The sequence below is a fragment of the Peromyscus californicus genome, unplaced genomic scaffold, assembly GCF_007827085.1.
Source record: "Peromyscus californicus insignis strain IS unplaced genomic scaffold, ASM782708v3 Scaffold_3__1_contigs__length_106647218, whole genome shotgun sequence".
Lineage (NCBI taxonomy): Eukaryota > Metazoa > Chordata > Mammalia > Rodentia > Cricetidae > Peromyscus > Peromyscus californicus.
The window spans coordinates 2,154,535-2,171,238 of NW_026294551.1; the positions used below are offsets into that span (position 1 = coordinate 2,154,535).

Here is a 16,704-nt window from a genome sequence, read left to right on the forward strand (position 1 = left end):
TAGCATCCAATAGCTACTCTGCAAGGAATTTTATAAATCCTAGCTGGGCGTGGTGACTCATACCTTTAACCCCAGCACTCCGGAGGCAGAGGTAGGCAGATCTCGGTGAGTTCAAGTCCACCTTGGTCTACAGAGTGTGTTTCAGAACAGCCGGGGCTGCCTCAAAATAAATAAATAAAAATTGCCAAGACTGAAGTTTGAAACTCTCTTTGTAGACAATTAAACGAAGAGGCCCATACTGTTTACTATAGCGGCCAGCCACACTTGGGCCCCACACTCAGCCCCAGCCTGTTTCCCTCATGCCATAAAGGGGGCGGCTGGGCCGGTCCTGCATTGGGAGGGGTGGCTCTGTCCTGCCTCTGGTGGTCAAAAGACAGGCCAGGATGCCCAGCCTCCCGTGAGCCGGGGGCACGTGCTGGAAGAAGTGGCGACGGACGAGTGGCCCTGCCAGCCCCGACGCGGCACAGGCCGTCAGCACAGTGACGGCCCAGGCCGTCCTCCCCAACAATATCCTGGTGCTGAGTGATGACACAGGCAACTCCAGCATCAGTGATTTTGTTGAAGAGGGCAGCTGCCAGCCTCCTGCCCCGCCTGCTGCCCCAGCTGCCCCAGCCCTAGGCATGGACCCAGGCCACCCTGCCCTGCAGCTGTCCCCTGGCATAGTCCTCCTGGGGTAGAGGCAGGCTCCACGATGGCTCCATCTTCACCTGGAGACCTTCTGCATAGCAACAGTATGGCAGATGCAGGCAGACACATCCCATACCACTCTGTAATCCTGTGCCCGAACACTCGTGTGGCCTCCAGCCAGGCAAGCGCATGGAAGCTGGCATCCCAGGCTTGCCAATGAGTTGGAGGAGGTCCGGGGTGGTGCTTTGTGGTCCAGCCCATTCTAGACTTGAGTTCTAGCTCTGCGTAGCAGGGCAGGCCTACACTCTAGAACATGGGCTATGACTGTTGGCAGGACCCTCTGCCACACTCTAGGTCTCAGTTTCCCCATTAATTCTAACCTCCCGAGAACTTAGGCGATGGTGTGGCGTGGTGAGGTTGGAAGGGTGATGGTCCCAGAAGGGCACTGCAGATACACCAGACCTCGCTGATGGCTTGGGGCCCCTGCGGGGCAGGTCAGGAAAAGGGTTGGAAGGGGCTGGAGTTCTAGTGTTGGCCAGGCGGCACCTTACTGGGAGTCCCTGAGCATCTCCCAGGGTGATTTTCACGTGCATTGCCGTGTTCAAAGTGCCGTCCACACAGGTCTTCCAAGATAGCCAGCACAGGGTGTGGAGCCAGGGTTGGAACACAGGCAGGTGCTCCTCAGACATCCCTCCCTGTCTGCCTGCCTGGCCACGCCCAGGAGCCAAATCACCCCCAGGCTGGCAAGCTTTGCTGACATTGCCTACCACCCTGCAGTGACCTGGCCCTGAGGAACTGCCTGCTGACGGCTGACCTGACGGTGAAGGTTGGCGACTATGGTCTGTCACATTGCAAATACAGGGTGAGTGAGGGCAGGCGGGGCCTGTAGGCAGGGGCAGCTGTGGCTGCAGCTAACTCCCATCCTGCCCCTGTGTGCTGCAGGAAGACTACCTCGTGACCACCGACCAGCTGTGGGTGCCGTTGCGCTGGATTGCGCCAGAACTGGTAGACGAGGTGCATGGCAACCTACTGGTGGTAGATCAGACCAAGACCAGCAATGTGTGGTGAGTGCAGGTCTGGCTGCTGGGAGGGCCTAGGGATGCCGCCTGCCCAGATGCCGCAGTGCCAGATGCTCTGGCGGGGATGCTGGCTTTCAGCTCTGCCTCCTACTCCAACATTCCCACTTCCTTCTCTGGCTAGGGTGCAGGCTGGCACCCAGGGAAAGTGTGCTCATGCCTGCCACCATGTGGCCTTGTGAGGTCACTCATGGGCTACTAGTTCCAACTGTTGGTCGGTTCCTGCGGTCCCTGCTCTGGTAGAGGGACTTCCTGGACAGTCAAGGGTGTGGTGCTTTCAGGACAGGACCAACTGACACTCACTGATACTGGGGCTGAAGTGCACATTTAGGTTAGGGACCCTTCATGAGCTACTGCTGTAGGCCATGTGTCCTTCTGGGATACAGGGCCTTGACTTGCACCTGTACCCCTAGAGAGGGGCAGCTGTGGCATAATGAGCTCCACCTGGGCAGGCTGGCGTGACGGCAAGGGTTCAGGAGTCCTGTGCAGTCACGCTCAGCCATGTCTACTGTGGCTGCCCCTGCAGGTCCCTGGGTGTGACCATCTGGGAGCTCTTCGAGTTGGGTGCACAGCCCTATCCCCAGCACTCGGACCGGCAGGTGCTGGCTTACGCCGTCCGAGAGCAGCAGCTTAAGTTGCCCAAGCCCCAGCTGCAGCTGACTCTGTCTGATCGCTGGTAAGGACCCCATCTCCCACACCCACACCCAGACAGGCAGGACAGAGGGGCACAGGTGGCTGAACTCTACAGCTTGGGGCTGGTTGGTCCAACTCTATATGGCTTCTGGGTCTCTGCGGCCTGAACAGGCATGGGGGATCCCAGGGAAATACCCCCCACCCCAGACCCCTTCCCACACTACTGGGCCTGCCTTGGGAGATTGCCTTAACTGTCCCCAAAGTACCCTGAGCATGGGGGAACTGACTCTCCTTGGAGGGTAGGTTATACCCCTGGCCAGTGTGCCTCTGGATGTGGCCAGGGCCACCCATGAGGGCCTCCCGGCAGGTACGAAGTGATGCAATTCTGCTGGCTACAGCCAGAGCAGAGGCCCACAGCCGAAGAGGTCCACCTGCTGCTGTCCTACTTGTGTGCCAAGGGCACCACAGAGTTGGAGGAGGAGTTTGAGCGGCGCTGGCGTTCCCTGCGGCCCAGTGGCGGCCCGGGCCTGGGGTCAGGTTCCACCGGGCCAGCGGTTGCTGCTGCCGAGCTCACCGCTGCCTCGTCTTTCCCACTGCTGGAGCAGTTCACCAGCGACGGCTTTCACGTGGACAGCGACGATGTGCTGACAGTAACTGAAACAAGCCACGGCCTCAACTTTGAATACAAGTGGGAGGCTGGCTGTGGCGCGGAGGCATTCCCACCCCTGGGGGGTGTGTCGAGCCCAGACTCGGCGGCACGTCTGCAGGAGTTCTGTGCACCTGATAGCTCTCCACCGGGAGTGGTGCCAGTGCTCAGTGCCCACAGCCCCTCAGTGGGCAGCGAGTACTTCATCCGCCTAGAGGGGGCAGTGCCTGCTGCTGGCCATGATCCGGACTGTGCCGGCTGTGCTCCCAGCCCCGAAGCTGTGACTGACCAAGACAATAACTCAGAGGACAGCACCACCACTTCCCTCGTCATGGAACCACTGCTGGGCCATGCACCCCCCGTCGGGGGCCTGTGGGGCCCCTGTGACCACCACTCATGCAGGAGGCAAGAGCCATCCTGCCCCTCACGCTCACCCTCTCCCGGGACCCCAATGTTGCCAGCTGAAGACATAGACTGGGGTGTGGCTACCTTCTGCCCACCCTTCTTCGATGACCCACTGAGTGCATCTCCCTCTGGCAGTCCTGAGGCCCAGGCATCTCCCAGCGATGAGGAGCTGGAGGGGGAAAAGACAGGAAAGCTGCTCAGTGTGGACACTGGAGCTCTAATGTGTCAGCCAATAATAACAGTGGCAGCCGAGACCCAGAATCTTGGGACCCTGGCTATGTGAGCAGCTTCACAGACAGCTACAGGGATGACTGCTCTAGCCTAGAGCAGACCCCACGGGCCTCCCCTGAGCTGGGCCGCCCCCTGTCCCAAGAGGATCCCAGAGAATTTCTGCCCGGGCTAGTAGCAGCCTCCCCTGGTCAGGAGCCAAGCCGCTGCTTCAGCCTGCTCCCTCTGTGTCCTGCCAAAGGCCTGGCACCTGCTTCCTGCCTGGCCACACGCCCCTGGACAGAGGCAGCTGCAGGTGGGGGTGATAACCCCCAGGTGGAACCCAAACTTGCCCAGGAGGCTGAGAGCTCCGCTGAATCCCAGCTATCCCTTCCTTCTGTCCCCTCCCCATCCCACGAAGGAGCCCCACTTCCCTCGGAGGAGGCAAGTGCTCCTGACATCCTGCCTGCCGCTCCCACGCCCGCTGCTGGCGGCCGGGTGACTGTCCCTATGCCGGCCCTCACCCTGGACAGCTGCAGCAGTTCTCTGGGGCAAGAGGCACCTAGCAGTGAGGACGAGGACGCCACTGAGGCTACGTCAGGAGTCTTCACCGACCTGTCCAGTGATGGCCCTCACACTGAGAAGCCAGGCATAGCACCAGCCTTACGCTGTCTGCAGAAGCAGGTGGGGACCCCTGACTCCCTCGACTCTCTGGACATCCCGTCCTCAGCCAGCGATGGTGGCTGTGAGGTCTTGAGCCCATTGGCTGCTGGTCCCGCTGCTGGGCAGCCCCGTGCCATGGACAGTGGTTATGATACAGAGAACTACGAGTCTCCAGAGTTTGTGCTCAAAGAGGCACATGAGTCTAGTGAGCCTGAGGCCTTTGGGGAGCTAGCCTCAGAGGGTGAGAGCCCAGGGCCCGAGACTTTGCTCCCTGTCTCCCTTGGTGGCCTCAGCAAGAAGAACCCCTACCGAGACTCTGCCTATTTCTCGGATCTGGATGCTGAGTCCGAATCCACCTTTGGCCCTGAGAAGTGCAGTGGGGTCCAGGACTCCCAAAAGGAGCAAGACCTGAAGAGCCCACCTAGTGCAGGGCATCAGTCTGTGCAGGCTTTTCCCGGGCCTGAGGTGCCCAGCGAGGACCCAGATACTAGCCCCAGGGAGCTGCTGCCCCCAGCACAGCAGCCAGGGGAGCCCTTGCCAGATGGCCACGGGCCAGAGCCTCTTGGGGCTCAAGGCCCAGTTGAGGTGCAGCCTGTGCCCAGCCCTAGTCATTCCAAATGTTTCCTGCTGACCTCAGTCCCACTGAGCTCAGAAGGCAATGGCATGGAGCCCCAGGGTCCCCCAGGACGGTTGTCAGGGCCGGCCCAGCTCGGGCGGATGGGAAGCCCTAGCACACCCAGATCCCCACTCTGCCTGGCCCTGCCTGGCCACCCTGGGGCTTTGGAGGGCCGGCCAGAGGACGAAGAGGACAGTGAAGACAGTGACGAATCTGATGAGGAGCTTCGATGCTACAGCATCCAGGAGCCCAGCGAGGACAGTGAGGAGGAGCCACCAGCGGTGCCTGTGGTAGTGGCTGAGAGCCAGAGTGCCCGAAATCTGCGTAGCTTGCTGAAGATGCCCAGCCTTCTGTCTGAGGCCTTCTGTGAGGACCTGGAGCGCAAGAAGAAGGCTGTGTCCTTCTTTGATGACGTCACGGTCTACCTCTTCGACCAGGTGGGCTGTTGCTGTGGGTATGCACAGGCTGGGAGAGGGTGGGCAGCCCAAGTCACACAGTGCTCTGCCCCTCCAGGAGAGCCCCACCCGAGAGACTGGGGAGCCATTCCCCAGCACGAAGGAATCACTCCCCACGTTCCTGGAGGGTAGCCCCGGCTCACCCAGTGCCCCTGGCCTGCCGCGGCGAGCTGACCACTTGCCCGACAGCTCCACTCCTGAAGAGGGTGAGCCAGGTGTTGGGAGCCAGATGGTGACATCACCGTCATGGGAGGCGGGTTCAGAATGTGGTGTCACCTGAAGCGGGGGCCGGGAGATGGAATAAGGAAAGTGACTCTGGCCTGACTTGCAGGCAGTAGGTTCGAATGGGATGATGATTTCCCGCTGGCGCCGGGCAAGGCTGCTATGGTGACTGCACTGGACCCTGCTGACCCTGTCCTGGCCACGCCCACCACGGCAGCTGCACCCCTCTCACGTTTCACCGTGTCTCCCACACCTGCGTCCCGCTTCTCCATCACTCATGTGTCTGACTCAGATACCCAGTCGGTGGGAGGTGAGTGTGGTGGGGCTGAGGTGGGGTGGAGGGACATTGTGGATGGGCATCTGTGAGAGGGGTCAGCAGGGGAGGCTTGATGGCCCCTGGTCTGCTGGACATTGCCCTCTTAACAGTGTTTGGCTCCTGGCCTCTGGGCAGACACTGTCCAGGTACGCTGGCCTCCTGCCTCCTGGGTCCCAGAACCTGCCCTCCCTCTGCCCAGTCTACCCTCCACAGCAGACTGCTGGCACTGAGCATTTGTTCTGCACTTCTCGGCCCCACCCTGGCCTCCCACAGCTTGCTAGAACAATCCCAGCATGGAGGTCTCTACTACTGCCATCTACTGGCACACTTCTGCTCTGAGGTTCTTGGTAGGTAGGAGTCCCTGTCAGGACTTTACCCAAGTGGTGGTACCACGGCCCACCCTGTCAAGTCATGTGCCCTCTTCACTACCTGCACCAGGGCAGGCTCCTCTCTGCCAGGTCTACCTCCTGTAGCCCACCCACAGTTTTGACAAGTCCTTTCTGTCTACTTCTTACCCTCCCCTGGCTGTGGTAGGTAGCCTTGAGAGGACTTGTCAGCCTCATCTCTGGCACAAGGAGATGACTACATGACGGTGACCATGTCCTCTTTGTTTGGGCCTCAGTTCATGGGAAGAGAAATGGGCCCATCTCCCACCCACACACAGGTCTACCACATTGAACAGGCCTGTTGGTGGGCTAGGCAGTTGTGGGGGTGGGTGGGTTTGGGTGTGTGAGGACCTGTGTCTGGTTACCTCCCCACATGCTCACATAGCATCCCTTTACCAGGCCCAGCATCAAGTGCTAGGGGCCGATACACAGAGGCTTGAGACCCAGGTAGTTCCACCCTTCGGAGTCTGGCGTCACTGGAGCCCCTGCCATCCTATCCAGGCAGCAGCAAGGATGGTGACCGGGAATGAATGGGGACCATCGGCACCCCCACAGCATCCTGGAGAAGCAGGTGGATGAGAGGCCTGTATCTAGCCCTGGACGTGTTGGGTCGGGTACCTCCTCTGTGCTGCCTGATGGTAGATGTGTCCCGAGTGAACACTGGGGTTTGCTGCTAGCCCCTGAACATACCTGTAGCCTGAGGGCCTGTGGGTGTCCGTAAGCATATACATACACACTCAAGAAGGGCCCCCTGACCCCTAGGTGGCTCTTCACTCCTGGACAGACCCCCCAACCCCCACCCTGCGGCCACTCTTCCTAGATGGCTGTCGGTGAATTGGCTTCAGGCCAGGATCATGCAGTCCAAGGGCCTGCATGCCCTGTTGGCTACATCCTGCCTTGTGTTCAAAGGACACTTGGCCAGGTTTCAAGATGGCTTTAAGCCTGAAGGTCCCTTTTGGGTCCCCCCCCCCTTTCTTACCTGGGTCTAGGTTTGCTCAGAGCAAGGTTGGACCCCTGGGCTCCAAGCCCTTATCTCAGAGTCTGTGGCGGTTCCCCTTCACTGCGTCTGCAGAAGCCCTTCCCCACAGGGTCTGTCTGGATTGTTCTGGCCTAGGTCCTGCCATGTAGCCGAGGCTTCCAGGCCGCAGCCGGACTGCCCCAGAGATGCCCTCTACAGACAGGGTAGTGTGGGAAACACTCCCTTACAGAGAAGTGCCCTGCCCCCTACCCTGGCCAGAGAAGAATAGGGTGTACCCTACAGCCACTGTGGGGCTCCTGCCTGCAGGCAGGGCTGGGAGAAAACAGGGCTAGGGTGGGCTGTACAGGGAATATTTTTGTAACTTGCTGGAGTGAATGGAAATGGGGTGATTCTAAGTTATTGTTGCCAAAGACATGTAAAGTATATTGTTGCTTTGGGGGTGGGGGCAATGTTTTTTGTTTTGTTTTGTTTTTGTTTTTAGTTTGAGGCTTAGGACGCTGGTGCAATGATTTTCTTGTTCCTTGTTTTTTAAGAGAAACCAAGCTAAGAAAAAACAGCCTTTGTGCTCAGTGTTTTCTTTCCCGTCTGCAGCTAACACCCTCAGGGGGATGACAGAAGGGGAACCTAGCTGTCACCTCTGTTCCTTCGCCCCTTCAGTCCTCTCCTATCCCTCGAGAAGGCTCTCTCAGGTCAGATGAAAGGGGGCCTCCCAGAGCAGGCACCCGCCTCCCCGAGCCCTGTCCTCAGCCGAGCCTGTTCTCAACCGGCAGTGGTGGGGTGGGAGGCAGGGTACTGGTAACTGCACTCTTGTGCTCCCCACTCTGCCCTGTCCGAGGCTAGCCTATGTGCCTGCCTGATGGGTAGGTGGCCCCAGAGCTCTTCCTGGGGGAACCGATGAAGGAGCTCTGCCTGGGTCTGCTCTGCACCGAGAACTTCTCTCATCAACTCAGCTCACCACACTGCTGCATTCAAAGGTCTGACGAAGTTTTTTTTTTTTTTTTTTTGAGACAGGGTTTCTGTGTGTAGCTTTGTGCCTGTCCTGGATCTCACTCTGTAGACCAGGCTGGCCTCGAACTCACAGAGATCCGCCTGGCTCTGCCTCCCAAGTGCTGGGATTAAAGGCGTGCGCCACCACCGCCCGGCTCTGACGAAGTTTTATAAAGGTCCTGCGTTTTGGCTGACGCAGGGAATCGGCTGGGGGCTGGGCTGGGCCCGGGCTCTCTTCTGGGCACAACAGCATAGCTGTGCTCATGAGAAATCACTCTTATAAGGGTACGGGTGTGTCCCACCCTGTTCCTGGTCATGCCACCAGGCTGACAGATCACACACTGCACACAGGTGGGCATGTTTATTGACCAGACACGTGAGCTAAAAAATTAAAAATAAAAAAAAAAAAATCAGCATGGGAACAGGATTCCTTCCAGCTACAAGCTGACAGAATGTCCTCTTCTGTGTTCAGAGGCACTCAAGGTTCCACAGTTGGGATCAGAGATGCCTGCCCCCTCAGTGCTGGCCCCTCTGTTGGGGCACACCCATGGCTAGCGGGCATTGACCTCTTGAAGCAGCCACCTCCCCAGGACACCTGGGATCCAGCCCAGGCTGGGCTGACGTGAGGCCGTGTTAAGGAGTGGGGCAAGGCTGTCTTCTCCAGAAAGGGACACACCGCAGTTACCCTCGGTTGCGTGCGCGGGGACGCAGATGAGCCCGTCAGCTGAGCAGAGGGGCTGATCTGTCATTGGTCACTGTTGGTTTCAGATGGACATTGGCGAAGGGATTCCTGGGGAAAGAAGAGCAGTTTTAGTTTGGGCAGGTGTTCCAGTTAAGCTGTGCCACCAGGCTACTCCTGGGACCCCAGCACTAGACCCCGATGGCCTATTCTTGGAGCCAGGGTTGGAGCTGGGTGCTGTGTCAAAGCCTAAGCCCCTCCCATGTCTACCCACGGTCACCTTACATGTTCCACGCTGGACAGCAGAGTGGGCATGATGGTGAGGACTAGCTGTTCTCTTGCCAACTTGGGGTGGATGGCCCTGACAATGTCCTTAAGGAAGGCCTGCTAGAGTTTGGTAAGCCCCCGCCCCCAGGTTGATCCCAAGAAGTGGTTCACCCATACACAGAGGACGCAGCTCACAGGTCACACAAACCAGCCCAAGCATGCAGGGTGCCACAGGAGGCACACTGTAGACATACGGACATGACAGACATGAGGCGCATGAGCCCTGACTCCACAGGCTAGGGGTGGACACCATGGCCACTGCCTTGGCCAAGTGACAGTTCCCTCTGCTGAGGGACTAGATACCTTCCAGAATGGTGGCTGAGCCACCCAAGTGCCCTCAGGCCACAGCTGATACACAACAAGACTCAAGACAAGAAGTGGAAATGAAACAGATGAGTACAGATAGGCTGCACCAGACCAGCCCTCCCGGCAGCCTGTTCTGCAGTCCCTGTCAGGCTTGGGAGGATCCACTCCAGTGGGAACAGCACAGGGCAGTAGGTGGGAGGGGCCAGGCAGCTCCACAGTGACAGCATGGATGGCGCATGGACATGGGGACTCGCAAGGCACAGGACTGCACTTCCAGGGAGACGTGCTTGGCTCTACAACCATTACCTGGAATGGGTCACCTCTGTGCCTGGTGGGTTCTCAGAAGCCTGGGGGTTGATGGTAGGCCCAGGGTGGGCGAGCAGGCTCTCCATTCAGGGTCCCCAGGAAGACCTACATAGGTAGAGTCTCACCCTACATTTTCCTGAAGATTACATTTTCTAAAAATCTGAAACACTCGGACTGTGAAGTTTTAAAAGGTGGAGTACAGCAAGGCACAGGTCCCTGCTGCCTGTGGGGTTTGGTGTCTGTTGCTGCTCACCTCTGCTGAGAGCCAGAGATTAAGGGCCACCAGCTTGAACTCTGCCCCCTGCTGGGCTCCTCTGCTCTGCAGCCCCGCCCTCACTGTGGCTGTTTGAGGTGTGAGATACAGACCCTGCCATTACAGTGAGGGTGTTAGCTGCAGCCTCTGGCATGGCCAGGCTCTCCTTGGCCCACTCCAGATTCTACAGAAGGGCTCTCAAGCCCGGCAAAGGCAACAGCCCTGGGGACACTTGGAATGAGGACAGGTCTTTCTGTTGAGGGAATGGGACAGAGCAGAGCAACGAGCAGGTTGCCTCAGGTCCCAGGGCAGGGTTATCGTGGGACCAGGCCTGAGCAGAATGGCTGAGGTATTTGCAGAACATGCCTTATTCCTGTCCATTTGCCTTGCTCCTTAACTCACCGAAAGAATCTATCACCAGCTAGAACTAGAATGGAAGTTCAGATCCAGAGTGCCCCACCCAAGAGGCCCTCTGTTCTCAAATACTTTCTTCTCTCATTCCCCAAAGCCATGGGGCCATTTGGAGCACAGAGAACCATTCACAGATGCCAAAGTCACAGCAAAGTCTTGCTCTGTACATGTTCCAGTTAGCAGAATCCAGGGACATGCTTCCTTTCAAAGACACTCAGCAGACTAGTGAAATTAACCTGCGGGGGACATGGCCAGCACATGCTGTGCCCAGCAGAAACTATCACCAACATTGACAGGTCTCAACAACAGAACCTGCACCAACAGAAAAGGAGGACCAGACATCCAGGCCTGGATCCAGGAATGACAAACGGCATTTATGCAGGATGGATTTGGCTGAGGCAGCATGATGGGACACCAGCTGGGTAACAGCCAGTGTCAGCTCTCTCCCCAGCTCTGCAGACACCCATCCATGGACAGCACTGTGACCAGAAACCTAGAGAGGCTCAACCCCCTGCAGCAGCGCAGCCTGCCTTCCCAGCTCCATCTTTACTATTTTCCTCAACAGCCATGCAATGCGAGGCTGGCCACCGCCGAGAACAAGTCCTCATGGAGGACCTGTGCATACCTGTGAGTTTCCATTTCTTCTACCTACACAGGGCTAGAGCACCCCCCAGAACCAAGCCAAGGGTGGTAGCAACCCTCCTGCAGTCCTAAATTCAGAGTGAAGCTGTGTGTGAGTGCTTTGGAACACCCCCTTCACTCCCAGCTAGGTGAGTCGGAAGGCTAGGCAGACTGTGGCTGGGAAATGTTCAGGGGCCATGCAACAGCACTGTCTGCAAACCTATTCTGTCCTATGTCTGTCACACCCAAGTCCTGGTCCTAGCACACAAAAAGGACCTGGTCCCAGGAAGGGCTGCACCAGCCTTCCGAGCCTTTTCTCATGCCTCTGCAGGTGAGGATGACATGGCCCCTAACTGGCTTAGTGGGACCCAGAAGGCAGTAAGGTAGGGGGTCTGACAGGCTTGGGCAGGAAATGTAGGCCTCCCACCCAGAGAACATCTTGGGTGTGCAGATAGAGGCCGGAGAAAGGTGGCCAGCCCAGAGTCAGCCAAGGGCATTTCACCCTCTCTGTAAACTTCAGCAGAACTCCTACAGAATTCACATCACAGATACCCAGGAAGATGGTAACAACAGGGCAAGGTGTTCTGGGTCTGCCTGAGTGGACTGGCTGCCCATGGGCTGGGATACATCACTGTGACTCTCAGGGAGATAATGACCACTCCTGTTAAGGGACACAGGTCCTGGCTTCTCATGCCACCCCTCTGTAGTGTGGGAAGGGAATAAAAACCCCTTCCACTATGGCGGGCAATGTGAAGCAGTGCCCTCCTCCCAGGTGGTCCATGTTGGCCCACTTCTCCAGCACCAAGGGAAAAAGCAGTCTGGCTAGTAGTGTCTTGTAGCCATGTGAGGAAGTGGAGAGAACCAGGAGAGGCAAGATCTGATGACAGAGGTCCACCTGACGCTAGGCCCAGGCTTGGTTCAGCTGTGGTACTCAACAGCTGGGCTCATGACCAACACCCACGACATCCCAGAGGAACACCCAGGTATATGCTGAGTGATTGGGGGAGGCTGTTCCCCTGGGTCTCCCTTTAATTGTGATGAAGCACCCAGCAGGGCAGGAGAAAACGGATCTGAGCCAGCCCCGTATCCGGCAGCAAAGGCAGTGATGGGCCAGAGTTAGAACCACAAGCCTCCAGGCAGAAGGAAGGCAGGAGAACCACGAGCCGGAGGAGGGAACCAGTGGAAGAAGGCCCAGCGCCCAGAGCAAGGCAACTTGGCAGAGCCCAGGCCCTGCCAGGCAGCGGACCCCTCCTGTGGAGGCTGTCCAGACTCAGGCCGAAGGACCCAGCCATAGCCACTGCAGATGCACACAGATGGACACAAAACCAGGGCAACTTACTAACTCTAGTCAGGGGCAGCTCAAAATCTGGCCACTTCGACATCAGCACTGTAAGGAAACACAAGGCTTATTGGTAAAACTAGAGCAGCAGACGCACATCTAAGGACACTGGGCAGCAGAAGGCCGGACAGGATGGACACCTGTGGAGCAGGTGCAGGCTGCCAGGAAGGAACCTACAGTCCTTGGGCAGAGAAGGGGGCGAAGGGGCACGGCAGCACGGGCAGCATTCACTCCTGGAGTCTGCACCATGCCCTTTTAGGCCCTGCTTTCTCGGCCAGGGTGGCAGCCACCCACCCAGGTGTCATCATTAGAGCCAGCTGGGCTGGCGCTATCTGCAAACCTAGAATTGGTCTCAGAATGATCTGCAAATGAGCAAAGAGACTGCATTGGGCCACAAGCTGGGGTGCACTGAGGTGTGGCCTGGCCCACACAGCCCCAACACATGCCAGGGAGCTGGAAGGAGGCACCAGACCAACTCAGTGCAATAAATAAAACCTTTATTCCAACAGTTGACTGCAGTACAGGGCACAGTTCAGATTTTAAAAAAAAGGAAAGGAAAAAGGAAAAAAATATTTTTTAGCACTTTACATCTTCATACAAGTTTGCTGTTTTGTGTCTACATTCATCCATTGCACATGGAATCCCCTGGATTTGAAACTTTTAGCAAAATTAGAACAACACAGAAAGTTCTTTACACAGGTCCAAGTTCTGGCTGTGTTTTCCTTAAATATAAAACAGGGTCTGTCTGTCTGTGTCTGAGCTGCTGCATCAGACCCGACCAGCCACGCCCTAGTCCTCGGCAGGCTTGTGGAAGGTTTTGCTAACCACATCAGAGGCGCGTCTGCAGCTTCCCAAGGGCTCCCGCCAGGTGCAGGGCTGAGCCCGCTGGGCCTTGGGCTCCGCTGCCCAGAATTCAGTGTGTGAAGAGACAAAACCAGTAGCCACTGAGTCCAGTGTGCCTGTTTCTAAAGTCACCAAGACACACAAAAGACGAGAGTGCTTAGGAGGAGCTGGGCCAGGGCCTGCCTCTCCCCCGGCCCTCTGCAGCCCAGGGGCAACAGGGCCGTGACTCCCTCAAGGCTGGTTATAGAAATGATTCCCAAAGTGTGTGTGGATGGATGGGTGGGGTTGGTCTCGAGGTCTTTGGAATGTCCGCATGTGGCCGGGCAGCACCTGCTCTTGCTCCCAGCTCCCGCCAGGGCACTGCATGAGGTAACGCCACCCTCTGTAGGGACGCCACACTCCGTTCTACATGTACCTGCCCAGCAGAATCTGCCAAGGAAAGAGGCCCAGTGCCTGGCCTTGTGGGATGGGCAGGGCCTGGCTGGGGCTGCAGCCTCCATCACAGGAGTGGCCAGCTTCCTCAGGAGGCTCCCCGAGTGCCCATGTAAGCCCCTTTTCTCGGTGCAGCCCTTGGAAGGGGCCTGAGGCAGGCCAAGGTCCCTGGGCCTGAGCCCCCAGGGCCCTAAGCCCCTTCCTGTTCTAGAAGATGCCAGCACTCTGGGGGTCAGATGCAGAATAACAGTACGTACACCGGAGTCCATGCATATCTGTTTTTGTTTTTAGGAAAAAAAAAAAGTCCTTTTTCCTATTTTTCTTTTTTTTTTCTTTTTTTTTTTTTTAAAGATTTTTCTTTTTCTTCAAACTCTAGACCTGGCTCATGGCCAGCCTTAGAAAAGGGATGTGCATCGTGAACACCACAGGGCTAGGGCAGCAGGTAAGGACACTGCTTTGCCACCCAGCCAGCAGGCCCCACCTGGCAGTTAATGCTCAAGGCTAGGGACACCTGTTGGGGGCGTGAGCACGGGGGCGCAGGGAGCAGCACCATGGACCCTGAGGGATCTCAGAGTCGGGGTCACCAACCAAAAGGCAGGAGCGGGTGGGAAAGGAAAGAACCCGGAACAAACCAACGAGAGCTGAGGAGGGGAACCGGTGGAGACGGGGGAAGAGCTCTTCAGAGCAGCTGCCTGGGGTCAGCATCCTCACACTGTGGACACGAGCGTGCCACTGCCACTGTGGAACAAAGCACAGGACAGCTGCCCAGATGCATGCCCACCGTCAGCCAGAGGCAGCAGGCCCGCCCGCCACCCAGCAACAGCCCTGGCCACCGGCCAGGCTACCTGGCTTCTGCGAGGATGATGAAGCCAGGACAAGACTGTGCCCAGGGGCAGCAGCTCCAGCCCTTGGTGTGGTCCTACCTGGTTCTAGGGAGAAAAGGCCTAGAGGTGGGCTGACGACCCTTCCCAACCCTGTCCTGCCTGCTGGGATGGACAGAGCAGGCCAAGACACCAAGAACCAGCAGGATATGCTCGCTCTACTTAGAAAAGAACAGAGTAGGAGCCCAGGAGAGGTGGGTGGGTCCAACTCCGGTGGCAGGCTCAGGGTCAAGCCTTGGGTTCCCAAAGTAAGAAAAGTCATTTTCCTAGGTCCCAAGAGAGAAGTTACTCTACCCGAGCCCACGGCCACCCACTCACAACGAAATCTGAAGCCTCTTACCTGCTCACAGACCGTGCCCCATAGTCATCCAGACCCTAGGGAGCAAAGACAGAACAATCAGGTTGGGCCCCAGAGACTAAGACCTGTGCTCTTACTGACAATGTGTCCCTAGTACAGTCCTCAAAAAGATGGCTTTGCCCATGTTGAGTTCCAGGCTGGGGTGTCCAGAAAGCTGGCTCCTTCCCTACCACTCTCTACCCTCTCTTTGGTCACTGTGGTTGGGGACCTTTTCAGAGACTATTATTCTGAATGGTGACCTGGATGTGGTGACCTCTCTCATTAACAGGGACACCTGCCATCTGGCCAGTGGTAGACTGGACCATGTATGCTTTCTGTACATACAGGACAGATCACTTAATGACATCACTGTAAATGCCTCCCTTGTAATGGCGCTTCACCAAGAAATAGTTTCTTTAGGGACAGCAAAGAGAGGTCAGGTCTCAGTAGGTAGAGGGCCTTCCTGCAAAGCCAGGGACTTTGGTGGGCTGACTTTTGGATGCTTCAGGAGACCACTGCTTGCCAGCCTACCTCACAGATGCCTGGGCTGGCTCTGGCCTGGGTATCCTGCCCAGGAGGGGACACCTTGGGCATGGACTAAAGCTAGCTGCAGATAACTTCCCATCTCCATCAGGCATTAAGGTGAGTAGACTCACCATTCTTAGCTTTCCCAGCTTTGAACCAATTGCTTCCGAGAGGCTGGCCTATGCCAAGGTCCATAACTCCAACTAGACACCCCACTGCTACCACATGCTTTGAGTACCAACTCCAGTGTGGCTCTGATCCAGAAGGCTCTAGCCAAGAACCATTATAATCTAGACCTCCTCAGACTCAAGCCCCCAGTCACATTCACATTGCCTGACCTGCAGAATCCCTGGAGGCAGTCCTTCCAAAGCATCACCATCCCTCTAGGGCAGGACAGGTACAGACAAAAGGAGGATCTTGCCTGCCTCAAACATGACAGCATATCCTTGGGTCATACTGTCAACAGGACCCCTTAGATTCTGGGACACCATGATAGTCTTCAGGTGGTCTAAGACTTGGAAATGGTGGGCTTTCTTTCTTTCTTCTTTCTTTCTTTCTTTCTTTCTGTCTCTCTCTGTCTCTCTCTGTCTCTCTCTCTCTCTCTCTCTTTCTTTCTTTCTTTCTGTCCAGGTAGAGGCCCTGCCCTAGAGCTGGATGGAGCCACAGACAAGCTGCTATCCCTTCTGCCCTCAAGGCTAGAGCAGACCAACCTCCTTCTCACGGGGTCCCAGGTTTACAGGAGCCACTATCCAGCCCCACACGTCCGTGGGGCTGCACTCAAAGCCGGAACCACCCAGGACATTCTGACTACCACTTGCACAGGGGTTTGACAGGGACCCTTCTCGGGGCCTAGAGGCCTTAACCAGCCACCTATGGTCTCACACTGACTAGAAAACATTGGACAGCAGCAGACCACACTACCATCTAGACACCTAGCACCCTGCAGCTTTTAGGGAAGGAGTTTGAAGTTCTGATCCCCTGTCCCCTAGGTGGTAGTGGGTATCCAGGATGATCCCCAGGCCAGCCACGCCCAAGTTCCCACAGCACACCAAGCAGAAGGGTGGTGAATACACCAAGTCTGGTAGGGTGTGTGGCTAAAATGCCCAGTCACAGAGCCTCTGCCTCAGGCCTGTCAGCCAAGAGGCCCAGACACCAGTTAGTACCAGGTGCTGGGCTCTTGGAGAATCCTCTTAAGTTTTGCCAGCCAAGTCCATGGTCCTTCCATG

The 16,704-nt window shown here is 57.1% G+C and overlaps 2 protein-coding genes across 7 annotated transcripts in view; one reads left to right on the forward strand and one right to left on the reverse strand.

Annotated features, from left to right (window-relative positions):
- The window catches only part of Aatk (apoptosis associated tyrosine kinase), a 39,174-nt gene extending 31,387 nt beyond the window's left edge, over window positions 1-7,787 (forward strand). The window contains 8 exon segments of the mRNA XM_052758384.1: window positions 1,405-1,489; window positions 1,570-1,691; window positions 2,230-2,379; window positions 2,704-3,569; window positions 3,572-5,310; window positions 5,387-5,534; window positions 5,660-5,860; window positions 6,754-7,787. Coding sequence (XP_052614344.1) covers window positions 1,405-1,489; window positions 1,570-1,691; window positions 2,230-2,379; window positions 2,704-3,569; window positions 3,572-5,310; window positions 5,387-5,534; window positions 5,660-5,860; window positions 6,754-6,782 — 3,340 coding nt within the window. The 3' untranslated portion in view covers window positions 6,783-7,787.
- A 777-nt stretch (window positions 7,788-8,564) lies between these two features.
- Window positions 8,565-16,704, reverse strand: part of Baiap2 (BAR/IMD domain containing adaptor protein 2) — a 70,443-nt gene continuing 62,303 nt past the window's right edge. For 2 of the 6 annotated variants that reach the window (XM_052758388.1, XM_052758385.1), the window contains exons 13-14: window positions 14,957-14,991; window positions 8,565-9,008 (exon numbers count right to left, since the gene is read on the reverse strand). In XM_052758388.1, coding sequence (XP_052614348.1) covers window positions 8,939-9,008; window positions 14,957-14,991 — 105 coding nt within the window. In that variant the 3' untranslated portion in view covers window positions 8,565-8,938. Of the gene's footprint in view, window positions 9,009-9,836; window positions 12,509-12,940; window positions 14,474-14,956; window positions 14,992-16,704 lie in introns of those variants that run through there. The other 4 variants (XM_052758389.1, XM_052758386.1, XR_008222472.1 and 1 more) reach the window with 3 other exon arrangements.